General features: G+C 41.5%; 1 protein-coding gene across 2 annotated transcripts in view; it reads left to right on the top strand.

The window, feature by feature from the left end:
* The window catches only part of LOC141553888 (protein FAM228B-like), a 40,022-nt gene that overhangs the window by 6,390 nt on the left and 5,823 nt on the right, over window positions 1-27,809 (top strand). The window contains exons 2-4 of one of the 2 annotated variants that reach the window (XM_074285338.1): window positions 4,813-4,922; window positions 5,416-5,484; window positions 19,309-19,500. In XM_074285338.1, coding sequence (XP_074141439.1) covers window positions 4,836-4,922; window positions 5,416-5,484; window positions 19,309-19,500 — 348 coding nt within the window. In that variant the 5' untranslated portion in view covers window positions 4,813-4,835. The remainder of the gene's footprint in view (window positions 1-4,812; window positions 4,923-5,415; window positions 5,485-19,308; window positions 19,501-27,809) is intronic. The other variant, XM_074285339.1, reaches the window with a different exon arrangement.

Genomic DNA, 27,809 nt, shown 5'->3' with positions numbered 1-27,809 from the left:
GCAGAGCTGGAGTCTACGGGAAAAGGCCAGGCCTTTCTCTCTCTGTCTCTCTGTGTCTATTTCTCTGTTTCTCTTTAAACAAAATCTAGCTCATAGAACAGACACGACACATTCTGCCCAGAGACACAAACACAGACAAAAACTGCATGGAAGAGGACTGTCCCTTTCCCACACAAAAGAAGGAAATATCAAGGGCACATTGGTGATATTAGAGTGTTTATTTGGCTCCAAAGGTTCGGTTTGGGTCGCTCCTTCTCTTCTCCCTCTGGGGAGGGCGTCTCCAGTCCTTTGGCTTGAGATCCTGTAATACTAGGATCCCCAGGCCCGGAGGGGTTTCCCCACTCCTGTAGTCTTCCAGACGTCCCTGCTCTGTGCCGGTGACTTCCTTGTGAATTCCCCTTCGGAGCCTCGGGCTCCTGTTTTCTTCAGCCCTCACTGCACAGAGAGGGAGGCTGAGGGTCTGGTCTGAAGGACAGTCAGAGAAAACCCAACCTAGAGCCATCTCTGGAAAGTCACAGATCCCAGAGGAGCCCCCACAAACTCCATGGGCTGGGGCTGGGCCCACTTACCCACAGTGACTACAGAGAGGAAGCATTGATTCTCCTGACAAGGAGAGGCCCCAGCTCTGCTCCCCTCTCCCAGCAAGTGCCTGACCTGGTGAGTGGGAAATAGTGAATTTGGGTTCATTGGACTGAAAAGGAAGTAACCACTGACTAATGGTCAGCAATGCATTCTACTTCCTGTAGGTCACTTTCTGGAGCTTAGACCTAGGGTCTGATCCTTTTTGCCCTAATAGGGATTATGTGACTTCCTGCTGTTTAGCGTAAGGTCTGACCTCCATCTCATAAACTTTTGGAGAAATCTTCACCTGGGCCCATTCAGGGATGTGCAAAAATAGTCAGCAAATATTTATTAAGCTCCTACCACATGCTAGTGATGTGACTGACAGGGAAAGATTACAAAAAAAGAGAGAAGAAAAAAGCATTTTAAATTCTAGATGTCCAGATGCCATAAATTCCTAAAAACCAAAACCAAAACTCTGCACTTGGGCAGCCTCCCCCACTCCTGTCCCATCCTCACAGCCAGTGCCCATAGATCCTGTCCCAGAAAGGTGGGCTCCACACCAGCCATGGCAAAACAACTTCCCCTGAGTAAGAGTGTTCTGCTAGCCCCTAGTTATGCTAAGTGACCAATGAGCCGTGGAGGAAAAAATTAATGGGTCTCCCCTAAAAAGGTTTACTATGCTATAGGGAGAGGAATGGGACTTAATATTGGAGGGATCCTTTAGGTGATGGAGAAAGCACCAGGTGTTTGCTGGGCTCCCAGTCACTCCCTGCCTTAGTGGAGAAGTAGGAAAGAATGTTGGGATGTGCAGTTCTTACCTTTTGTCAAGAAGGCGGTTAAGGGTTTCAAGCACCAAAACGATGTGACTGATGGAGGCAGATGATGTGCTTTGGTAAAAGATAGCTTTATTTAGGAGAGACTGCAGACAAAATGGGGAGATACAAAAGACACCAGGAAAGGTGAATATGAAGTAGAGTGGGAGAGCACTAGCAAGGAGAGGAATTTTGGTAATTAATGATGGGAATGACAGTTATCCAGTAGAAAGTTGGGGCCTGCCCTTGGCTTGCAGGCTAAATCCTAAAAGGGATTCAGCACCCTAAAAGTGTTAGCTATGAGGAGACACCTCACAAGGCAGAGTGGGGTTAGGGGAGAGGGGAGGGGAAGGCAAAGAAACCACAGCGTCATGGAGGATGGACAGCAGCAACGGTGACATGGGCTATAAGCAGATTTATAGGGAACATTTTACTTTGGGGAAGTATCTGGGATTTCTGAGAGGACATGGCTGGACTGTTCACAACCCCCACCAAGGCTGGGACCACGGAGCCAAACCAGGCTCTATCAGAGCCCTTTCCCTGCTAGCCCAGGGAACAATCTGCCCACCACATGCTCACCCTGACAACTTAACCTCCAGCCCTCCTAAAGTCCCAGATGAGACCTGTACCAGCAGAGAGTAACTGACCTCAATCAGACACTTTAGAGGGAAAAGTCTTTGAAGGCTAGTGGGTGTCTGGAATGAGCTCAGGAAGGAGGCTTAGTAACAAGCCAGGAAAGGGGGGGATGGACAGGCAGACGAGGGAACCCTCCCCAGGTGAAGGAATAAAGGCTTCAGGTGTGTTCTTGAGGTCCCGCTGGGGGCTTGTTCCTGGAGCTCTCCAAGCCGGAGATTTTGCCTACTGGACTCTGGCCAAATGAAATGCCCATCAAAAGAGCCCCATGCAGTCTGGCTGAGCAGCGGACAATGCCCCAGAATACCCCAGATTTGGGGTGTCTTCTCCTGTGGCTTCCCCCCAGGTGGTTGTGGTCAGTACACAGGCTGCGTCGGTTCTGGGCACTTCACCAGTAGTATTGAGCTCTTTCTCCAAGTCCATTCTTGTGGCCCAAAATGGCAGCAACAAGCCTTCCTGTATTCCAGGTGCATGCTAAGCCAAGTGTTGGGTCCGGTCAGGTGAAGAATTCATCATGGCCATTCTCTTTGGCAAAAGGCAGGTTTACTTGGAAGTGACAGAATGAAGGGGCACAACAGACACTGGGAATGGTGAATAGGAAATAGATTTGGGGAGCACAGAGAGGAAAAGGCGCTAACTAGAAACAATGGAAAGCAGGTCCCCAGGGGAACTCAAGATTAGCCAGGAGAAGGGGACCCTGTTTATCACCTAAAAGAGTTGGGGAGGGGGGATGGAAGAGGGAGGGAGGAGAGAGACACTGTGGGGGAAGGGGAGAGGAAAAAGACCACGGGTATAGGGCAGAAGAAAAGCCATAGAGCCGGGGGCCCTAGCTCAAAGAGATTCAGCTAAGGTGGCATGGGCTATGGATTTATAGGGGAAGTTCAGCCTCGTGGGTTTGACCCAAATCGGTTTCTGAGGCCCTCCACAGGGCTGGAGCAGCTGCTTGCCTCGGGGGAATTCCGTCAGAACCCCCTCGGATCCACACCCAGCGGGCTCAGCTGCTCCTGGGGGAGGAATGGATGCACCCCGACTTGCTCTGCTCTGGGAGCTGACGGACTGTCCAGGGCGCTCCCCCCTTCTCTCCCCACTCCTCCTGTTAGGAGGCAGGCTCCCTGGGGCCCGGCACACAGTAGGTGCTTCGGAAATACTTCCTGAATGATGGGTTAAGGAATCCGAGCGATGGGACCGTGTCTTGGCACTTCAGGCGGACGGCCGAGCGGACCCGCACTCCCCAAAAGCGGACTCTCGCACCCCTGCCCCGGCCCTTCTGACTTGCTCTTCCACTGCTCGTAACCCTCCACCCCCTGTTGGGAGGATTGATGGAAGCCCTTCTCACTCTCCTTTGGGTTGGGGGTCATCCCTTGCCCCCACTCCTCGGCCGTGTCCGTGTCCGGCACTCGTGTGAGGCGCAGTCCCCGGCCGCCCCCGCCGCGGCTGCTGGTCTCGGATCCCGTGGGGATCCGCTTTGGGACCCCGGTTCCAGCTTTGGTTCTGGGCCATCCTGCTGCTTTTTATTTCCCTTCAGCCGAAGGTGACTTTTCTGAGCAGCCCCAAGGCTCACTCTTGTGGCATTGGCGCAGCCCAGCCACGAACTCCCCAGCGTCCGCCCTTCTCGCAGCTCTTGCCTTTGAACCCTGAGCGGGAGTTGGGAGGTCGACCCCCAGATATGATCCCAGCCGCTAACTGTCATAGCTGGAATCCTTCAGCCCTTCTCAGTGCAGCCTCCCACCTGGGAGCAGGGTCGGGAGGACCCTGGGGTGGGGGAGGGTGGAGGGCCTCCAAGGCTCCAGGCTTGCCCTTTGGGAGAATGCTGCTCCTGGCAAAAGGACCAGGGACTAAAAATCTGCCAATGGGCAGACTACAAATAGTCCCTGGCAAATTAGGTGGTGGAAGCAGGAAAGGGCTAACCACTTATTAAGCACCCACTGTGTGGGGGGCACTCTGGGAAGCATTTTCTTTTTAATTTTTTATTGGAGCTTTTTATTTACAAGATATATGCATGGGTAATTTGTCAGCATTGACCCTTGCAAAACCTTCTGTTCCAACTTTTTGCCTCCTTCCCCACAGTCCCCCCCTTAGATGGCAGACAGTCCCATACATGTTAACTATGTTGAAGTATATGTTAAATGCAATATATGTATACATATTTATACAGTTATCTTGCTGCACAAGAAAAATCAGATTTAGAAATGAGGTAAAAATAACCTGAGAAGGAAAATAAAAATGCAAGCAAACCACAGAGAGTGAAAATGCTGTTATGGTCCATACTCATTTCCCATAGTTCTCTCTGGGTGTAGATGGCTCTCTCCATTACCGAAAAATTAGAACTGGTTTGAATCATCTCATTGTTGGAGAGGACACGTCCATCAGAATTGATCTTCATACAGCATTGTTGTTGCCATGTATAATGATCTTCTGGTTCTGCTCATTTCCCTCAGCATCAGTTCCTGGAAGTCTCTCCAGGCCTCTCTGAAATCCTCCTGCTGGTCATTTCTTACAGAACAATAATATTCCATAACATTCATATACGACAATTTATTCAGCCGTTCCACAGCTGATGGGCATCCACTCAGTCACAAACATTTCTGCACATGTGGGTCCCTTCCTTTCTTTTTGGGAAGCATTTTACAAGGGTTATCCCATTTGATCCTCACCACAGCCTGGGGAGGTGAATGCTCTCGGGAAACTGAGGCAAACAGGACAAGGTCCCTTAGTTAGGAAGTGCCCACGGCTGGACTTGAACTCTGGAAGTCCTCCCTTATCACAGGAGATTTTGGACGGGAGTTCTGAATCTCCTTTCCAGGGTCCCTGCTCTTGGTGGCCGCCATGAATGAGGAGGTAAACCTCGAGGACACTCCTACGCAAAGAAGCTCCAGAGACTGCACTGAGATGGAGGAGGTGTCCTTTATGGAGGTAAGGAGGCTGGGCCCCAGAAGGTCTGAGGCACTGCCCTGAGCCTCCCCTTTACCCCTTAACTGCATCTTCCACACTGCTGCCAGTCACATGATCTGAGCAAACCGTTGCCCAGCCCTGGAAGAGACCTCCACAGGCACCTGGGTAAGTACCTATTCCACACCTTCCGACCAAGATCATGAAAGGTCTACTGACCCAGATTCTTCATCCTGCTGTGGGTCAGGACCCCTTCCCAACCACTGCAGACGCATGGCCCCAATTGTCCAGACCTGTCTGCGCTTGCCAAGTTGGTCTCCTTGGCATTTCTGGGTGTCCTGAATCAGAGACATCTTACAAAAGAAAACCGGGGAGCAGGGTCTTCAATGGTCCCTCCAAGGTCACATGGGACATAGGAAGGGGAGCCAGAATCTGAATTTCACCCAATAGCTGGCCCTCCTGCCCAGCCCATGATGGCTCTGTCACCCTTTGTCAGGGTGTCCCTTCTATATTGCAGACCTTGGCCAAGGAGGACATTGATGCTGCTGTGGAGGTCATCCTGTGCCGAGAAAGCTACATTATAGAGGTGAGTGACCACCGTGGGGCTTCCCCTGACCCTCCTGGCTAGGTGACCCTGGACTAGTCCCTGCATTTCTGAGCATCAGAAGGAACTTTACCTTGGGTCAGCCGGGCAACCCTGGACATGTCCTAATATCTTCTCTCCCTTGAAGTATTTCTAATTGACTCTTGTGAAATCTTGACTGTGGTTCCTTGGTACTTAAAATCTCATTTTTTCCTGGCTGCTTGTATTTGTCTTTGACTTTTAATGCTCGTTTTCACCTTTATTTCCTGAAGTTTGCAGTTTGAGGTCCTTTCAAGGGAGGTGAGAGTTTCATTCTTTATATTTTCATTTCATAAATCTGAGCAGTTCCCTTTGATGATTTCCTGAATATGGCATTCAGGTTTTTTATTTGGTCCTTGATTTTTAATCTGTTTCTCCTGTGGCTATTTCACAAATCTGGAGGGGTTTTGTTTTTTTTTAATACTTACATACATCTCAAATTTTTGGTCTTTGGAGTTACTGAATTCCCACTGTTCTGTTCTATTTTCAGGGGTGACCCCATTACTGGGGTGACGTTTTCTGCTTCCCAAGTCACTCCTCCCCAGTCCAAACACCATAGTCTTACTATTAGACTGCTCCGTATTCCTCAACACCTCCCTGCCCACGACTAACACAAGTAGAACTTTTTCTCCTTTGTATGAGTCGAATTAATTATGTGCACATAAACTTCCACACAAACTGAATTTGCTTGAAATGATACATTTTTCTTTCTCATTCTTTAACCTTTTCTTCCATAGACAAGGAAACAATTAAATTTAAGAGTCACCTTTGGAGGAGAATTGGTGCCAAGATGATGGACTAAAGGCAGGGTCTCACCTGAGGTTTCCCAATTTCCCCTCCAAACGACAATGCTTTAAGTCAAAGTCTGGAATGGCAGAGCCCATACAAAGTCAAAAAGAAACATTTTTTCAGCCCAAGACCACTTAGAAGGTCAAAAGGAAAGGTCTCATTCGCTGGGGTGAGAGTGGAGCACAGTCCAGCATGGGCCTCGGGGGCCAGACAAGTGGTCAGAAAAGGATTGCAGGTGATGCTTTTGCTGGCACTAGGTGCAGGACTCTGTTGCATTTCCTATATGTGTCTCCGGGTCACAGTCCTGGGGTCAATTGGACTAATACAGACCAGGACAGCAGTGACCACACTTTCCCCTAGATTAGACCAGCTTAAAAGAAAGAAATTGCAGCAAGAAAAATCTGAAGATTGGAATAGTACCTCCCTCTATGCCAGGAGCAGAGCCCGAGTTTTAAAAATCCAGAAAGAGGATGGAAAAATGAGTAAACAACAAGAACCTGAACAAAGAAAGTTACTATGGTTACCAGGAAGATCAAGACACAAACTTAAAAGATGATAAAAAAAAAAAGTTATTTGGAAAGCCTCAAAGAAAAATATGAATTGGATACAAGCCCAAAAAAGAATTCCTAGAAGAGATCAAAAAGGATTTTAAAAATTGATAAAAGAAAATATGGGAAAAGAAATCAGAGTGAGGCAAGAATATTATAAAAAGAGAGTTAAGAGCTTGGTAAAAGCTGAAGAAATACACTGAATACACTGAAGAAAATAACTCTTTAAAAAGCAGAACTGGCCAAATGGGGAAAGAGATAGAAGGGTTCATCAAAGAAGAAAATTACTCAAAAACTAGAAGTGGACAAGTAGAAGCCATTGACTCCATGAGTCAACAAAAATAGAAACAATAAAACAAAAGAATGAAAATTAGGAGGGAGTTCTGGAGACAGAGCAAGATGGCAAAGTGAATCAAATAAACTGTTCGAGTTCTTCCAGTTTCCTTTGAAAACCACATGAAACTAAGCCTTTGAACAGAGTTTGATGGAATGAAACCACTCTCCAGCTCAAAATAGATTGGAAGGATTTCAGGAAAGGTCAGTCTCCCTGGGGTGAAAGGGGTGCTCAGCCCACCTTAGACAGGGTCTGAGAAAACCACTGAGAAAGTCTTCATCACAGCAAATCAGCAGCTGGGACTCACAGTCCTGGCTCAGTAGTGGAGCAGACCAGAGGGGCAGTCCCAGTGCAGAAGGCAAATGGACAGCTCAAAAAACTAATTGTTTTCTTGGAGAGGGGAGATAGGACTACTCCTGCTGTGAGTGAAACACCCAAGACAAGGGATCCTCTTTGCACTAAGACTCAGGACCGCAAACAAGAAGCTTGGGCCAGTACCTCCTGTGCCAAGTCACAAAATAGGAAATGAAGAAAAAGAAAATGAATAAGAAAGATAAAATAATCCAAAGCACAGAATGCTACTGTACTGATAGGGGAGACCAAAACATCAACTCAGATAAGGATAAAAATACCCACATGAGAAATCTCATAGTAAAATAAGAATTGATCTCAAGCCCAAAGAGCTTTTTAGAAGTGCCCATAAAAGATTTCAGTAGGCAAATAAGAGAGGTAGAAGAAAAACTGGGAAAAGAAATAAGAAGTATGCAAGACAGGGTCAATAACTTGGAAAAGGAAGAAAAAGAACTGAAGAAAACAATTCCTTTAAAAAGTACAATAGAGCAATTGCAAAAAAAAAAAAAATACACTAAGGAAAATTGATACCTTAAATGGTAGAATTAGTCAAATGAAAAAGAGATACAAAAATTAACTGAAGAAAATTACACATTAAAAACTACAAGCAGGCAAATGGCCAATGACTCTATGAGATATTAGATATCAAGAATCAATCAAACATACTAAAAAAAAAAATGGGAAGACATGGAAGAAAAACAGCCAACCTGGAAAATAGATCCAGGAGAGACAATTTTAAAATTGCTGGTCTACCTGAAGGCAGTGACCAAAAAAAGAGCCTGGATAGCATTCTTCACTGCCCTGATCTAGTAGAACTAGAGAGGTAAATAGTCATTGAAAGAATTCAATGATCTCACAAGGAAACCCCCAAAAAACATTCTCAATTAAAAATATTGCAAGCAGTTAGGAAAAAAAAAACAATTCAAATATTGAGGAACTACAGGAAGGATTACACAGGATGTGGCAATGTTTACATTAAAGGATCGGAGGGCCTGGAATACCATATTCTGGAAGACAAAAGACTTAGGGTTACAACCAAGAATTAACTACCCAGCAAGATTGAGCATCATCTTTTAGGGGAGGAAATGGATCTTCAATAAGTAAGAAGCTTTCAGTAATTTCTGTTGAAAAAAAAAAAAAAACAAACCAGAATAGGAAATTTGATCTTCAAACACAGGACTCAAGTAGCAAAGAAAGGTAAACAGAAAAAAATATGTATATTATTTAAAGGTTAAACTCTTTCTATTCCTAGGTGGGAAAATGATATCTGTAATTCTTGAGAACTGTATCTGTTATTGGAGTAATTAAAAGGGGCATACATGGATGGAGGGTGTGGATATGAATGGACTCTGATATATGATGATGTCAAAGAAAAAGTGGATAGGAAGAGGAAAAAAGATTGTATTGGTTGAAGAGGAAAGAGGAGGTAAAATAGGACAAATTAGATCACATGAAGAGGCACAAAAGACCTATTACAATAAAGGGGGGGAAAGGAGCAGGATGAGCATAGTCTTAATTTCATCAGATTTGGCTTAAAGAGAGAATAACATAACTCAGTTGGGTATAAAAATTTCTTACCTATAAGGAAATAGGAGAAAAAAAGTAGGAAAGAAAAGGGACTGGCTAGATAGAAGAGAGGGCAGAGACAATAGAAGAAATTGGTGTTAGAAGGGAGAAGGGAGATAGAGGGGAGGGCAGGGTGGTTAGAAACAAAATACTACTAAGGAGGGACAAGGTGGAAAAAATATGTAAAGCATATACAGGGGAGAAAATAGGATAGAGGGGAAATATACAGGGGTAATCATAACTGCAAATATGAATGGGATGAACTCTCCCATAGAAAGGAAGTGAATAGCAGAATGGATTAAAAAGCAGAATTCTACAATATTTGTTTACAAGAAACATATTTGAAACAGAGAGATACATATAAAGTAAGGGTAAAAGATAGGAGCAGAACTGGTTATGCTTCAGGTGAAGCTCCCCCCACCCCCCCCAAAAAAAGCAGGGGTAGCAATTCTGATTTCAGATAAAGAAAAAGTAAAAATATATCTAATTAAAAGAGATAAAGAAGGAAACATCTTATTAAATGATGCCATAGAGAATGAAGTAGTGATTATACTAAATATATATGCACCAAATGGTACAGTATCCAAATTTTAGAGAAGTTAAGCAGTTACAGGAAGAAATCAACAACAAAACTATACTAGTGGGGGACCTCAATCTCTCCCACACAGAATTAGATAAATCTAACCACAAAATAAACAAAGAAACTTAGGGAAGTTAATAGAATCTTAACAAATTTAAATATGATAGACCTTCAGAGAGAATTGAATAGGGACAGAAAGGAATAGATCTTTTTCTCAGCAGCATCTGGCATCTACACAAAAACATTGACTATGTATTAGGGCATAAAAACTTCATAATCAAATGCAGAAAGGCAGAAATTGTAAATGCTTCATTTTCAGACCATAATGCAATAAATTACATTAAATAAAGGTCCAGAGGAAAATAGATTAAAAACCCACTGGAAATTAAATGACCTAATTCTAACAAATAATGTATCAAACAACAAATGATGAAAACAATAATTTCATCTAAGAGAATGAAAATAATGACATAACATACAAACCTATGGGATGCAGGCAAAACAGTTCTTAAGGGAAATTTTATATCTCTAAATAGTTATGTGAATAAAATAGAAAAAGCTCAATGAATTTGGCATGCAACTAAAAAAGCTAAAAAAAAAAAAAAAAAAAGGAGCAAATTAAAAATCCCAATTATATACCCAATTAGGAATTCTGAAACTCAAAGGAGAGATTAATAAAATTGAAATTTAAAAAACTATTGAACTAATAAAACTAAGAGTTGTCTTTGTGAAAAAAAAATCAACAAAACAGACAAACCTTTGACTAATTAGAAAAAAAGGGGAAAAAACATTACCAGAATAAAAAACAAAAAGGGGTGAATTTACTACCCATAAAGAAGAAATTAAAGCAATAATTAGCAGCTATTTTACCCAGTTGTATTCCAACAAATCTGACAATCTCATTGAAATGGATATCTACAAAAATATAAAATATAAAAGGTGATACCATAAGCAAGCTAGGAGACCATAGAATAGTTTATGTAACAAATCAATAAATAAGGTAAGAATTTATGGCTGAACAAGAGTATGGAGCATTATGAGATATAAAATGGATGTTAATTACATTTAATTTAAAAGTTTTTGCAGAAACATAACCAATGCAGTCAAGATTAAAAGGAAAGCAGGAATCTGGGGGTGGAGAGGAGACGGAGAAAAATTATAGTAAATTTCATTTATAGAAAAATGACTCAAATTTATAAAAATAAGGGTCATTCTCCAATTGATAAATGGTCAAAAGATTTTAAAAAATGCTTCACATAATTATTGTTTACAGAAATGCAGATTAAAATAACTCTTGAATTACCATTACACACTCATCAGATTGGCTAATATGATAGAAAAGGGATATGACAAATGTTGGGCAGGTGTTAAAAAAAAATTGATACAGTAATGCATTGAACTGAGTCAACTTTCTGGAGAGCAATAGGAACTATGCCTAAAGGGCATACTCTTTCACATAGTAATACTCCTACTAGGTCTGTATCTCAAAGAGATCAAAGGAAGAAGAAAAGGATATTTATGTACAAAAATGTTTATAGCAGTTCTATTTGTGGTGAAAAAGAATTGAAAATTGAATACATTAAAGAGCAAAAGAACTGAAGTTGCAGCTAAAAATATCATACCCAGCAAAGTTAAGCATAATTCTGAACAACAACAACAAAAAGAACATTTAATGAATTGCCAAACTTTCAGGATTTTGTTGCAAAAACAACTTCATGTCTTAATAAAAAAGTTGACATACAAGATGCAAGAGAAATAAGGTAAACATTAAAGACTACAAGACACTCAATAAGGGCAAATTATTTATTTTGTATAAGTGAAAAATGTAAACTATGTCTAAGATTTGTCATTACTAATTGGGTAGTTTATTTTATTTATTTATTTTCTGAGGCTGGGGTTAAGTGACTTGCCCTGGGTCACACAGCTAGGAAGTGTTAAGTGTCTGAGACCAGATTTGAATTCAGGTCCTCCTGAATTCAAGGCTGGTGCTCTATCCACTGAGCCACCTAGCTGCCCCCTAATTGGGTAGTTTAAAAGAAAGATTGGAGTAGAACTGAGTATGATGTGATTCTAAAAAGCAAAACCATAGAAGGTAAAAAATAAAATTATCTCTTACATATGAGCTTCAAGAAGAAGAAATAATACCGAGGAATTAGATGAGGGAGAAGGGCTGGTAACTTTGGAACCCTACTCGTCGGGAATGGGTTAAAGGAAACAGTATATACATACATACATACATGCATATATCTATCCATAAATATATACATATATGTGTATAAAAGTTTTCTAAATTCAGAAAGAAATGAGGGTAAGGGGATAAGGAGGGAGGAGAGGATAAGGGATTGATTTTTAGATAGAACCCTAGTCACATCAGAGCTGACAAAGAGAGAACAACATATGTAGAAAGAAGTAAAAATTTTCTAAATTTAGAAGGAGGCTAAGGAAATAGAATAAGAGGGTGTATAAAAGGGTGGGTAGATTAATAAGAACAGGATAAAGAGGGACAACATATATTTGGAAGAGTCTAAACTCTTCTAAATTCAGACGGAAACAAGAAGACAAGGGGATAAGGTAGGGGAGAGAGCACAATGGAAGGATTCTTGGAGCAGGGTAGGCAAAGTAAGAGCAGGGCAAGGAAACCAGATAGGAATAAAGAAGAAGAGTCAGTAGGATGAGAAATAAGGTGAAGATAGTGAGGAAAATAAGTAATTAATGCTCAGAATGTGAATTGTTGAATTCACTCTAAGTGGGAAGAGTAGAAACAATTATAGCTTAGAAAAGTAAATTGATAAATCACTCATAAAATGGAAAAAGTAGATTAAAATTTAGAATTCCACAATATGTTGCTTTCAGGAAATGTTATAAAAAGAGAGATGAACAAAGATCTGGAGTAGAATTATGTTTTGTTTTGTTTTTTAAAGCAGGGCTAGTAATCATCATCTTAAAGTTAAAGCTAAAATAGATTTACTCAAAATAGGGAAACTCCGTTACTTGTCAGCCAAGGTTGGAATATTGCTATGGTGAAAGAAATGACGAGCTGATGGTTTAGGGAAATATGTGAAAAGATTTAAACTTAGGAAGAAGCTATCTATCCACCTTCAGAGAAACAGAGGAAATAAGCATAGTATAGTTTACACATATGCATATGAATGCATATGATCATAGATGTGTATTGTATGCATGTATATGTGTACACGCACATCTATCTATCTATCTATATCTCTCTCTCTCTCTCTCTCTCTCTCTCTCTATATATATATATATATATATATATATATATATATATATATATATATATATATGCACACTAGTCTCAAGTAGGGGGAGGTGAGAAGGGGAAAAATAAAGTGTGCAGAGCAGAGAACAAAAGAAAATATTTATTATATAGCCTTTCTTGAAATGGAAATTTATTGCTTTATATTTTGAATCCTCTCTCATGTTCTTCTGGGCACATGACGACGCTTTTCTTATTTTGTATTTAAGTTTAAAAGCAGTAAAAGTACTGATAATGAAGGGGATGTCCATCAGTTGGGGTATGGCTAACAAGTTGTGGTTTGTGACTGTTGTTTGTTTCCACCGTTAAAAAGCTTCAGTCACACCTCCCTCTGTTGCCTTGGGAGAAAAGAATGTGATTTAAGCTGTAGGGCCTTATCCTGGCTGAAAAGAATGTCTTAAGTCAACGGAGGTAACCCACAGGTGCTGGTTGAGTGCAAATGACCTGGGTTTATGCCCTAGAAAAGCACAATTTTTAATTGAGCATGCTTAATAAGCCTCATACATATTAACTTCTCCCTTACAGAGGAAACATTCACCATTTTTTAACATATGATGATGTGGCAAGGGAAGGGGGGATATGGATACATATCTAAGAGTGCCTGTAGCATGTCGGAAATATTAGATTTTGGAAGGGTCTCCTCCAGTGGAAATTGAGGAAGCAGAGAAATATTATGGAATATAACTGCTGATTCTGATCTCTGTAAACTGTGTGTGTGAACCCTAGAAGGGTATGATGCCCATTTCTTTTATATATATATATATATATATATATATATATATATATATATATATATTTTTTTTTTTTATAATATTATCCCTTGTATTCATTTTTCCAAATTATCCCCCTTCCCTCTACTCCCTCCCCCCCCATGACAGGCAATCCCATACATTTTACATGTGTTACAATATAACCTAGATACAATATATGTGTGTAAATACCATTTTCTTGTTGCACAATAAGCATTAGATTCCGAAGGTACATGTAACCTGGGCAGACAGATATTAGTGCTAACAATTTACATTCACTTCCCAGTGTTTCTTCTCTGGGTGTAGCTACCTCTGTCCATCATTGATCAACTGGAAGTGAGTTGGATCTTCTTTATGTTGAAGATTTCCACTTCCATCAGAATACATCCTCATACAGTATCGTTGTTGAAGTATACAGTGATCTTCTGGTTCTGCTCATTTCACTCAGCATCAGTTGATTTAAGTCTCTCCAACCCTCTCTGTATTCCTCCTGCTGGTCATTTCTTACAGAGCAATAATATTCCATAACGTTCATATACCATAATTTACCCAACCATTCTCCAACTGATGGACATCCATTCATCTTCCAGTTTCTAGCCACTATGAAAAGAGCTGCCACAAACATTTTGGCACATACAGGTCCCTTTCCCTTCTTTAGTATTTCCTTGGGATATAAGCCCAGTAGTAGTACTGCTGGGTCAAAGAGTATGCACAGTTTGATAACTTTTGGGGCATGATGCCCATTTCTTGCAAGAAATGTAATAAAGTGTTCCTACACTCCAAGAATCTGGGTCTGAAGTTTTCATTTCTAATAATTGGTACATAGTCCAGGAAATCTCAGTGCAAGGGACACAAAAGCCTGAAAGAGTGAGCTGGCAAACACAGAGCAGGAAGATTAGAATGGAGCTCTGAACTATGCAAGCTAGTGCATCGGACAAGGTGTGAAAAGGGTCAAGATTTGTGTTGGAGCCCAAAGTAGTACTTTGTTGGTTCAGATCTTAAACTGGAAGAGGACATCTAGTTAGGCTGGGGCCAAGAAATAGTAAGAAACAGGTTCCTGAGGGGAGTAAGGGAAACCCCACTGATATTCCTCCAGTAAGCCCCCATAGAGAATAGTAGAAAATTGGGGATGCATGCAGAGTGTCAAGCTGGGGAAGAGAGGAAAAATGTTATGGCACCCACTTCTGGCAAGGAACACATAAAGCCTTCCTTCACTCTAAGAATTTGGGCCTGAAGTTTTTTTTTTTTTTTTCAAATAATTGTGATGGAAAACTGTTGTGTTATTAGAAATAATGAGCAGGATGCTTTCAGAAAAACCTGAGAAGACTTCTATGAACTGATGCAAAGTGAAGTGAGCAAAACCAGGAGAATACTGTACATAGTAACAATAGTATTGTGTGACGCTTAATTTTTTTTTTATATATATATATTTTATAATATTATCCCTTGTATTCATTTTTCCAATTTACCCCCCCTCCCTCTATTCCCTCCCCCCGATGACAGGCAATACCATACATTTTACATGTGTTACAATATAGTCTAGGTACAATACATGTGTGCGAATATCATTTTCTTGTTGCACAATAAATATTAGAATCCAAAGGTACATGCAACCTGGGCAGACAGATATTAGTGCTAACAATTTTCATTCCCCTCCCAGTGTTTCTTCTCTGGGTGCAGCTACCCCTGTCCATCATTGATCAACTGGAAGTGAGTTGGATCTTCTTTATGTTGAAGATTTCCACTTCCATCAGAATACATCCCCATACAGTATTGTTGTTGAAGTGTACAGTGATCTTCTGGTTCTGCTCATTTCGCTCAGCATCAGTTGATTTAAGTCTCTCCAGGCCTCTCTATATTCCTCCTGCTGGTGTGACGCTTAATTGTGAATGACTTGGCTGTTCTTAGCAATTCAATGATTCAAGACAATTCTGAAGGACTCATGAAAATTGCTCTCCATCTCCAGAGAAAGAACTAATGATTCTAAATGTAGATCCAAGCATACTTAGTTATTTTTCATTTTGTTTTGTTTTTTTTGGCTTTTTGTTTTTGGTCTATGAGTTGTTTTTGAAATGTTTTGCATGACTGCACATAGGTCATCTGTATCAAATTGTCTTCTCAAGGAGGGGGGAGGGAAAGAATGTCAAACTCAAAATTTAGCAAAATAAAAAAGTGTTTTGACATGTAAGGAGAATCACTTTCAGGCCCTTATCTTTACCTTTGGAGTTCAATTTAAGTTTCTTAATTGTTAAAAAGCAGGCAACATGAGTCACTGGGGATTATGTAAGTCAAAAGACTTTGGATACTAGCTGCATTATGTTCCTTCATCAAAAAAATAAAGGAGTTAGACTGGATGATTTCCAGCTTTACAACTATGATCTTAAATATTATTTCACTTCTCAGACCCTATTCTTCCAGTCTTTTTATAAAATATTTGCTTTTGTATTTCAATTACCCTCACACTAGATAAGACTTAAAACCCTACTACATTCTTATCACTTCCTTTTAGAACACAAATGTTGGTGATTCTTTATTCCTTACTTGTATTACTTGTTTGCCACTTTCACTTCCTTATTCAATTTGCATATTAAAGGCACTGCTAAATTCTGGATTTCTCAGGAAGAAAGAATTAAATTTTCTGATGTCATTGAAGAGTCTTCGTTCTTTCTCAGGATGCAATATGTTAAATTTTCAGGGTTTTTAGTGTTAGAATGTCTATTAATTTCTCTTGATTTCTGTCATAGAACATCCCAGACATGTCTTTCATTTTTTAAATCATGTTGATTTAAGTCCTTTTGAGTATGTGATGTATGCTTCTTGGCTACTTGTAGGATTTCTCTTTCATACTACAGTTGGAGAACTTAATAATATTTTGGAGTTAAACTTCAGGTTTCTCTCTGTTGGCAAGCTATGGATTCTATCTGCATTCTTCTGTTTGTTTCCAAGACATCTGGATTGTTTGTTGTTGTTATTGCTGTTGCTTTTTGGGGGGAGTTCATGGTGTCCTAGAACATGATATTAAGACTCATTGTCTTAATATAGCTATTATTTTCTAATTGAGCTTTGTTCTTTAGTTCTATTGTTTTGGTTTGTACAGAACTAAAGTCTTCTCCAAGTTTTCTTGTTTAAAAAATTAAAAGATGGGAAAAAAGGAAAATAATTTATTTTTATTTTTGTTAGTTTTTAAAAGTCTTTACTAAATCAGAATATTTAAATGAAATGTCCAGAATTCTTAAAAATTACACAGAATCATAATAAAATCAAAAGCTCAGGAAGTAGACAATCTTAAATTTAGTTGTATGTTAAGTGAATTCAAATCTTGATAAAGGTGTTGATGCTAATTTCAATCAACTAATACTTTAGTGAGAATGTCTTTTCACAATAATATATCTTCTTTAATGAGTTCACTTAGATGTATTTGTGTAATGTAACTAAGACAAGATAGAGATTAGAGTGTTTTTATTATTTTTTTTGAAAGGGAGAGATTTACTGGAGGCAGAGCCGAATACCTTCTGCCTCCGGGGCTGAATGAGACTATCATCTCCAAGAATTCAGCAGCTACTGTGGGCTTCCCATGTAGTATATGTGAGCACGTCTCCAAGCTACAGGGGTAGGAGGAGGCAGGGGCGGAGTCAGAGCACTGGAAGCAGGAACAGACAGACAATCCAGTTCTGACAGGGGGGAAGGCACCAGACATTCTAATAAGTAGGGAAGGTCTGGGGTCATGATGTCTAAAATAGAAAGTCTTTCTCCTTATCTGGATTGAACATTTACATTTATACTTTTAGCCTAGCCAGCCCTAAATTATATCAGTTCTAATGCTCAGGAGGGAAGGGTGGTGTTGCAACCAGAAGGACTGAGGCATAACAATTAAGGGGAACCGAGGCAGGACAATTAGGGAAACTGAGTCAGGACAATAAAAGAGAATTGTAGCACAACATTTGGAATTTTATGTAACAACATAGCTGCAACATTTTGTTCTTGGTTTCAGTAACTGCTCTTTATAGCAATATTTCATAGAATAGGGAAATAAAAGTGTTGAATAATAAATATTTGCTATGTTAAACTCTATGGAAAAACATTTTTTTAGTCAGCCTGAACCTCTCTGTTCTTTACAGAGTCTACTGCTGCCTAAAGTCTTTCTTTTTTGGATTCTTGGTCTTCTTTTCAGCATTCTGATGCCAGATTTTTCTTCTTGGGATTCCAAACTACTGGAAGTTCTTTGGGGAAATTTCTTTTTTGTTTCCGAGGTGCAGTTGTTGCTGCCATGTTACTCTGCCTTTCTCCTTCCTTTCATCTATGCCTTAATATTGATACACTGTACTAGGGACTTCCCCCCCCCCCCTTCCAATCTCATTCTTCTGGCTTTTTGACACTTTCATGCTAAGTTTTCCTGTCCTTCATCTTCTTGCTCTTGTCTCGGGAGCAGCACTTTTCACTTAAAGTTGCTTTGGAGGAATTGGGTCCAATCCATGGCTCTCCTCCTCTGGAAGCCCACCTTCTGTCCTGGACCATCCTTTGGCGTCTTTCATTTTGTAGCTCCGGATGACCTCCTCACGAGCCTTGCCATGCACCCCCAAGGCTCTGGATGGGGGGCTTTGTCTGGAGGATCTTGCCAACCTCTTTAACAAGAGGTTGGGTGAGTGATGTTTTTGAAGTCCAGTCCAAAGGCAGCCGGCTGTGACTCTTGGAGGCTCTTTGTCCCTCTTCAGCCCCTGCTGTGACAATGGCCCTCCTTTCTCTCAGATGAGGAGGCCCAGGGGAGCTTGTCTCGGGGCACATCAAGCTTCGGGGAGCTTGGGGCCCTCTGCCCTAGCTCCCCTTTCCCCCTCCTGGTTTCATTTACAGTGGGAATGTCTGCCTCCCCGGGGTGCTGTTTCTCTGGCCATTGGTTCAAGGCTCTGGAGTTTACAACAGTGCTAATGGATGCTCATGGGGAGAGGATCCCCCAGGCTCGCTCTCCCCCCAGGGGACTCTGCCCTTGTGGAAGCTGAAGCTTTTCTGCAGCATTTTCCTGGCTTCTGAGTTGATTTGTTGCTTAGTGGTTGGTGTCCTGGGAAGGAGCCTGAGCTGTAGTCATGAGGACCCCGGGAGAGCTCGGTCATTCATCGGCCATGGGATTCAGCCCAGTTTCTTCCCAGGCCCAGCCCTTGAGCAAGGTGGAAAAGGGATCAATGGCCAGACAAGGGCAGTGGGTGTTTCTAATGTGCTTCACTTCTCTGGGATGGATCCCCAGCCATTTTTTGGGTGAATTTTTCCTTTTGTAAAATTAAGGTCTTGAGGAACAACTTTGTGGCTCTGTTCTCATTGGGCCCTTACCTTCTCAAGGACCCCAATTCTCATCTTCCCTGCAGGAGGAGTAAATAGACTGCAGGCCGAGGGGCTGCGGTCAGCCACGGCAGGGCTCCTGAGGGGAGGGGAACGCCCATGGCAGACCTCCAGAGAAGCCCAGGGGTTGGCAGGAAGGAAGGGGAGGGGCCTCCTCTCTCTGGCGGCCATCAGAGGTGGTGGGAGAGGGTGCTTCCCCTGGTGGCTATGGGGAGAGGAGCTAGATGGGGGTCTCCTCACTTGTCTGCCGTGTCCCACTTTCCCCATAGGAAATAAACAAGTATCTGAAGCGCCAGGATTTTTTAAATTCGAGGAGGAAGGAGCTGCTGCACAAGAGATGGACTGAGAATGTCGCCTTTCCTCTCCAGCAGAAAATCATTGACAAAGTCGGTTCCCCCAAGGAGATCGAAAAGAGGAAGTGCCTGGAGTTGGACGGTTACTTGCGGTTCAGGGATGCCACGGTACCGAGCTCCTGTTCTGCCTAGAGTGGCCCCTGAGCCGAGAGCTCAAGGCTCGCGTGAACCCCCACTTTGCGCTCCTTCGCAGGGATTCAGGTTTCCCTTTTCTGAGGGCGGGCATCCAGGCAGGAGCCCCCCGAGTGCCAGGCAGCCTCCTGAGGGATGGCGATCCAACAGAGGCAGAGAGAGAGAGTCCCCAGGATGGGGGGAATTGTATGATTCCTCCTCCCCACCCCCAGAAGTGTAGACACGTCTGATTCACAGGCCAGGAAGCACCTCGGTTCTGGTACTGAGCACTTGGGGCTGCAAGGCCCTCCCCCCTAACCTAAGGCCCCCAGAAGCCGCCTCCAACTTTGTAGTTCTCTGGTTCTGGGCTGACAAAAGGCTAGGGCTGTGAAAGGGTGGTTTGTGCACCTTTGGTAATCCCCCACAACCAGCATGGACGCCCCAGGACTGGTAACCAGAGCCACACCTTCCTGACAGAGGAAATTAAGCCTGCCAGAGCAGGGCTTGGGGAGCACAGGGCAGGGAAGGCCAGTCCGAGAAGGGACTCTGAACTGCGTCCTAAAGAACTGCAGGGACTGGTTCTTGGCCCAAATGGAGTTCGCCTAAAGAAAGGAAAAGATGTTTCCCTTGAATCTCAGCCTTTCAGACTGGTGAGGAAGGCTCAGTGTAGCGCGCATTTAGGGTTAGGGTTAGGGTTAGGGGTCAAGGGAGCTAAAAGAGAAAGTCTGGAGCCGAGTAATGAGACCCAGAGAGCAGGAAGAACAGCCGTGACGCTGGCCAGGACGGCGGGCCTGGGCTGGGAGATGCTGCTGACCACCAGCCACGGGGGCCCCAGCCTGGGCAGGGGGCCCAGTGCATTCAGCCAAAAGCAGAGCAGGTAACAATTCTGGATTGGCCTTGGGGAGAGCTTCATCCCGTGCAAGCTCCGGCAGAATTGTTATTCACGAGGGGCCGGTTTCCTAACTTGTGAGCGGGATCCTTTGGGCGCAGCTGCTGCGTGGGGCTTGAGGACCCCCCCCCCCAGTACTCCTTGAGTGTAAGAAAATGCGGAGTCAAGGCAGTGTAAGACCCTCCCAGGAGCACCTACAGGGCCCACAGAGAGGCAGGTGCAGACGGGAAAGTTCGGGGCACAGAAGTCCTGTTTTTATGGAGCCCCATCCGGTCCCAAAGCTGTCTTCTCTTAGGTCCTGGTGGACGACGCCGGGTGGGCCAGGAGACCAGGAAGGGCTTTGCCTCCTCTGAGGGGCCCCCAGGCTGACTGCTACCTCTGACACGAGGTCTCATTGGTGTCCTGTGCTTCTGACCTGTCTGAATACACCCATTTCATCCACTTCAAGGGGCCTGCTAGTGCTTGGATGGGGCTCAACAGGGCTCCCCAAAAGAGCTCTTCTTCACTGAGGCAAGAATGGAGGGACAGTTAAATTTAACCCAGTTTAACTCAGTTCCAAAGACAAAGAACCGTGACCTTTACGTGGTTAAAGGGCAAAAGCCATCACTTGTAAACAGACTCAATGAGAAAAACCGAGATAGCGCCCGTTTGTCTTCTGTATTCTCCCTCTGACCAATAAGAGAGAGATCATTTCTCATACGCCACTTGACTATAATCTCTGGAGATCCTTTACACATCATTATCAACAATAGGACCCCTAAACACAGATTTCCCCAGGGAAAGTTCAAAACGGGCATTAATGTAGTAACTAAGGCGAAACTGAGAGAGAACCACGAGGAGACTGCCAATCGGAGCAGTCCTAGCAGTGTCCGAAGAGAACTCGGCCAACAGCAAAGGGACTGACATCCGGTCTCCTCGTGCCCCAAGCCCACCCAAGCTGCCCATTTCATCCCGGGCATTGTCTCTGGCCCAGGAACACCTTCTCCTGGAAGTCCTTGGAGTTCCATATTGCTTGTGGAAATTCCTGAATGTTCTAGCTAAAATCTTTTACAAAACAGACCTCCCAACACTTTGGGACGGGCTAAAACATTACTTCTCCAATAACTAGTTAAAACCAGTTTAAACATTGTGGTTCAGATAACATTAAATTAGGAACCCATAGTTCACTTAAAACTTCAGAGAATTGCAGTTTCAATACCCCCGAGCTGCTTCTTTATCTAACTTTGTGCCGGATACAAGCAATGCTGATAACAAGCAAAAGGAAGAATCTGATTTGTCCACGAGTCCTTCCAGCTAAGGATTTAGCATTTACAAAATGGGCGTGTAAACTAAGGCTGAATGCTTCTCTAAATGAGAATGGACTCCATTATCCTTTATCTTTCTATAGCTGTTAACAGTGACATTTAAGAAACAACTGAAAAACCAAAAGCTAAATATTTTGCTGTTGTTTGTCCTTCATTTTCAAAGATGACCAATGATATCACAGGGGATTTAGCTTAGAATGAATTACACGTAAGCTTGGCTCTCAGAGTTGCTAGCAATTTTCTTGAAGAACACCATAACCCTAAAAATGAAGCTCACAAAGAAAATTCAGGGTTCTAAAAGGTTTGCCTCAAACAGAAGGTTCGCCTCACTAAACACAGAAAGGCCAGACACAGTTGTTATCAATGCTCTCAATTTGTTCTAACAAGTCAGGAAGCAGAGAAAGAGCCAACGGGTGTTTTAAAAACAAATGCGTGAAAGATTTGACTTAACATTCCTTCTTCTAGCATTTCTCCTCCTCAAATACAGCTTAAAAAATTCATTCTGAAACAAAATAGTCATTAGAATTTAATAAAATAATCACATTCTGTAAGTTCTCATAAATAGTGCTTATATGATTGCTTAGTAATTCCTATTTCTAAGATTTGGGTCTGTTAAGACTAAGGTGGATAAAGATGTAATTTTAGTACAGACCATTCCGTGAATAACTTCGTAATTATCATAATCACAAATCATTTATATATTGTAAACACACAACAATTCCCTCCCTTTATTCAAGGAGTGTTTGTAATGGGGAAGGAGAACCCTATTCCTATTTCTTTCAGGGCTGATAATGATTCATGATTTTGCTGAAATGGCCAGATTAACAAATAAGGGAGTGTTTTTAATTTTAAAAAGTTCTCTTTTCCACTTACCCCATCTCCCTTTTCTTTTCCATAAAGAAAGCAATTTTTATTCTTCCCTTGTAAAATATACCCAGTTAAATACTTAATAGTTTTTAACATCATGACAATAGCCTCCAACTTCAATAATTTCCCAGTATCCAAATACAAAAGAATGAAGATATCCAATATGATTATGCCATTAATTTAATGGCATTTCACATTTAATGGATTCTTAGAATTTACAACACAAAAAATTTAGAAAGGTGATATAAGAATTGGAAACATGAAGCAAAACACCATGTTAATCAGATGATATTAATTCAGTGAAATATATTTTCAAATTAACCTTCATACAGCAAAAGTCATTCAACCATAAATGTTTTTAAATTTATAATCCTCAAAGTCTAGAAAGATATAAGCACAAAACACAGTTCATCGTAGAATAAATTAGCAAATAGTAATAAGATATACAAAGGTCAAACAAAATCACATTAAGACACAATCTTACTTGTTTGAAGTCCATGTTAGGCTATGAGAACCACTGTGATTTCTTCACATTCACTAGCTACTCTATTCCTGTTGCATATTAGCAAATCGAGGTAACTTGTCACATAGCTGAAAAATTTCCAGATCCATCATTTCCCCAACACTTTGTCTTCCTGCCAAGTAGTAGAATCAATTCGGACCTATCATAAACTTCTTATTAAGAGAGATACACTTTACTTAAAAGGGGACCTAGAATAAATTCAGTTATTCTTGAATTTTCCAAATGGCATCACACAGAAGTTCACTTAATAATTTAAATGATTTAGCATTAGATATTTCACAAAGCATTTCATAGTATGGAGTTCACTATTTCCAGGTAATTCATTGCCAAAGAATTTTTTAAATGACAGTCTGATGATAGGTTTAATCTATCCCCAATCATCTCACATAAAAGCATATTTTAATTTAGTTCAAATCTGGGTTCTAATTGCTGATCAGTTTACTTCTAGCTTCCCTATAATTTTTCCCTACATACTTCCAAATCAAACTGCAATTTTTAATACTCTAGAGCCCAATAAAAGAAATACATGAAGCTTCATACAATCTTTCTACTTAAAGCCAAAAATTCCCTCAAACCTTTCCTTCAACATATTCTCCTGTAATCCCAAAACCCACACCTAACTTACTGTCTTCCACATTCTTCCTTTAAACTTCATTTATTTTGAAAGTTCATTTCCTAAATTCTTATTATTCCAAGAGCAACCAGACTATTATTCTCTGATCCTTACTTCACTGTTTCTCCTTTATAATTTTAACATACACAGTTGCTAAACAAAACCAATGACTTGCTAAAAAACTTGAATTAGCAATTCTATTTTTCCTAAAAGATGGAAGTACCAAAAATCCTTTAAGATGCTTTTAGCAATTATAAAAATCTTTTTATCACCTTATAAAAATAATTAACAAATAATTTAATACATATAATAACAAACAACAAAGCATTTATCCAAATAAATTTCACTTACATTTCAGGTTGCATTCTTAAATAAGCTCCTCTCTTTGTAGGCAGAATTAACTTTTAAAATATTAAGTGCCGGTATATCTCTATACACATATGTACCTACATATATACACATACACATGTGTACATATATATACATATAAATACAGAGCTGAAGTGCAGGAAACAACATAAGTGGATGACAGCTTGGTAATGGGGGTTATACACATACAAACATACATACATATGGATGTGTGTGTGTGTGTGTGTCTGTATATATTACAACCTTTTCTCTAATCAAAAAAAAATTTTTTTTCTTGACCATAGAAAAATAAATCTTGTTACTTGTTATTCTACATAATGATGATAAGGTGGGTATGAGGGAAGGCCTCTTATCGCATAAAACAAATTCTAAAGAATATTAACTCCAAAACTTTGCTTTCTTACTTATTTCAGCATTAAAAAAGCTTTAAAACAAAATTTGGAGATTTAGGGTTATAGTTTAGAATTTATATTTTTGTCATAAATTCAGTTTCTAATTTAGTTCATGTCATAAATTTGTAGGTTTGAGGGGGGAAAATCTTATCTTTTATCTCTCCCCTTACCCTCCTAAAATATCCAAAAAGTGCAGGGATGACTAGAAAAAGGAGAGACTCCTGAAAGCTTAAAGAACTCAAAAAGTAGATCACAAGACACAGAGGGGGTTTTTTTGTTTTGTTTTCCTAGATGCCTACAATTTTCTGAAAACAATCTTAATAAGATGGCATAGACAGACCACATGCAGATACATACCAGACATAGCAGGTATCCCTTGGGAAGAATGGATTCCGAAACAGCCACAGCAGCCATCACTTTCTACTGAAGACTTGTGAATCTCAGGACCATCTCTGGACCACCATGTCTTCCATTTATCTAAATGCAATAAAACTTCACGGATGCATTCTCACAGCAAACCTTGACATTTCACAGACCCTGTCATTGTAAGGGGAAGACAGGGACTCATCAGAGAGCCACAAAGGCGAGTGCTGGACCGAGCACAGACTTATCCTTTCCAAGAGCCTTTGCATGCAATAAGCCAAGCCAACAAGATGATCAGAAGAATTACTGTCAACAGATCAGAGGGATTCATTCTCCGAGTAGAAACAGTTTTGTTGCTGACTTGGAAAGAACACTATGCTAATGCATGGATGGCAACAGTGGAGCAGAAAAAAAGTGGGCAGCTTTCAGAGATTGAGTGGACAGCACTGAATAGGCTCATCTGGGTCAGAACACTCCCAAACATCAAGATTGGCTTGGAAAGTAATGGGAAAATTCAGAAGCTGTTAAATGAAAAGCAAGCACTCCATAGGGTTTATACCAGCAGGATAGTTCTTCTGTATCTAAGAAGGGAGCATTTAATTCCGTCAATTCCCCAATACAAGCAAAGCTTAGAGAGATGCAGGATTCTTGGATCAGAAGGCAGGTGAAATTCAGTTTTTTGCTGATAGTAACAATCCAAAGCACTTTTACGATGGCCCTTATTTATGGGCCAAAGACTTAGGGTGCATCTCAGTTACTCAGTACTGATGGAGCCACATTGATGAGCGTGATCCTGGAGAAACAGGCTGAGAACTGATATAGCATTCTCAACAGACCATCACCAATCAACACCGAAGCCACGGACCATATACCTCAGGACGAACTCAGTCAGTCCCTCTCTAGTCAAACTTCCAACTGAAGACGTTTTCAGTGCCAGTGGCTCCTTTCTTGTGGCAAAGCTCCTGGTGCGGATTCTTCTCCAGCTAAGATTACAAGGTGGGGGTACCATTGCCCAAACACAAGATGACCGAGATCTTCTGGATTATATGGCAGGACACCAAGTATGTTTCCATTGGCCATCTCTATAAAGGTAAGGGAACAGACTGTCCTGTGACAATCACAGGGAAGGGGATGGCTCTCTCTTGGTCACTGCTGGCAAGAGTCTTGTTAGAGTCGTCCTTAACAGGCTAATCCTGAACCTGGAAGATCATCCAGAGCCAGCGTGGCTTCAGAGTGGGCCGAGGAACAGGTGCTGGCTACCTGACAGCTCCAGGAGAAATCTCAGGAGCAGGACAGAGGTCTGTACACAATATCTGTAGCTCTGACCAAGGCCTTTGATTCTGTCAGTCATGAAGGTCTATGAAAAATGATGTCAAAAGGTGGCTGCCTGGAGAAGTTCATCTGTATCGTACACTAGTTTCAGGCACACTAGTCCAGGTTCTGGATAATGGACTCGCCTGGTCACCAGCGCAGTGGAAACAGCTCCTGTGCTTTTTAGCATGACGTTTTCAGCAGTTCTGTCAGAATTCTTCCATGTGGACGAAATGGCATTGAGGTCAGCCACCGTTCTGATGGCAATTCTCTAACTTGAAAAGCCAATGCTAGAGTGGAGGGGAGTTGGTGGGTGACCTTTCCTTCTTGGAGAATTATTCCCTCAGTCAGTTCAGAGATGGCTGTGTGCTCAGCCTGAGGTGAGATGCAGGATGGTATGGACCAGTGCTCTGCTTCTTATGCTCACTTTGCGCCCATCAGCACCAAGAGAACACAGGTTCTCCACCAGCAGGCGCCACACCATCCATACGTGGAACCCCCAGATATAGCAAGTGGACAATTGCTGAATGCCATGGCCAAGTTCCCTTACCTCGGAGTGTCCTTTTCAGGGAAGTGCACATGGAGGATGAGGTTAGTGAATGCATTGCCACCACTAGCTCAGTCTTTGGGAGAGACTGAAGGAAATGTAGGAGATCAAAGGATCTGAACAACTTTAGATGATGAAATTAAAATCACCTATGACATGAAAAAATGCTCGAAATCCCTATTGATCAGAGAAATGCCAATTAAGACAGCTCTGAGGTAGCACCTCACACCTCTCAGGTGGGCTAAGATGGCAAGAAAAGATGACAAATGTTGGAGGGGATGTGGGAAAACTAGGACACTGATACATTGTTGGTGGAGTTGTGAAATGACACAACCTTTCTGGAGGGCAGTTTGGAACTATGATCAAAAAGTTATCAAACTGTTAATCCAGCAGTGTCACTACTGAGCTTATATCCCAAAGAAATCCTAAAGGAGAGAAAGGGACCTGTCTGTGCAAAATGTTTGTGGCAGCCCTTTTTGTGGTAGCAAAGAATTGCTCATCAACTGGGGAATGGCTGAATAAGTTAGGGTATGTGAATGTTATGGAATATTATTGTTCTATAAAAAATGATATACAAGCTGATTTTAGAAAGGCCTGGAAAGATTTACACGAACTAATGCTAAAGGAGACAAGCAGAACCAGGAATACGTTATATGCAATAACAGCAAGATTATGTGATAGTTGGGGTAGATGGCGCAGTGGAGAGAGCACCAGCCCTAAAGTCAGGAGGACCTGAGTTCAAATCTGAGCTCAGACACTTAACACTTCTAGCTGTAAGTCACTTAGTCCCAAATGCCTCAGCAAAAAACAAAACAAAACAAAACAAAAAGATTATGTGATGATCAACTATGAAAGACTTGGTTTTTCTCAGTAGTTCAGTGATCCGAGGCAATCCCAATAAACTTTGGATGGAAAAATGCCCTCTGCATCCAGAGAGAACTATGGAGATTGAATGTAAATCAGCACATTCTATGTCCAGTATGACACAAGCCATTTAATATTCTGTATGTATGAACATCAATTTTAAAAATAAAGCAAATCAAATCTAATTTCATAAAATAAAGCTAAATTTTGTTTGAGAAAAAAGTCAAGTATAGGAGAAAAAAGCTATTAGATTGACAACCAAAC

Source organism: Sminthopsis crassicaudata, chromosome 2 (assembly GCF_048593235.1).
Source record: "Sminthopsis crassicaudata isolate SCR6 chromosome 2, ASM4859323v1, whole genome shotgun sequence".
NCBI lineage: Eukaryota > Metazoa > Chordata > Mammalia > Dasyuromorphia > Dasyuridae > Sminthopsis > Sminthopsis crassicaudata.
The sequence above is the reverse complement of the archived record's forward strand: the minus strand, read 5'-3'. Positions and strand labels throughout refer to the sequence as shown.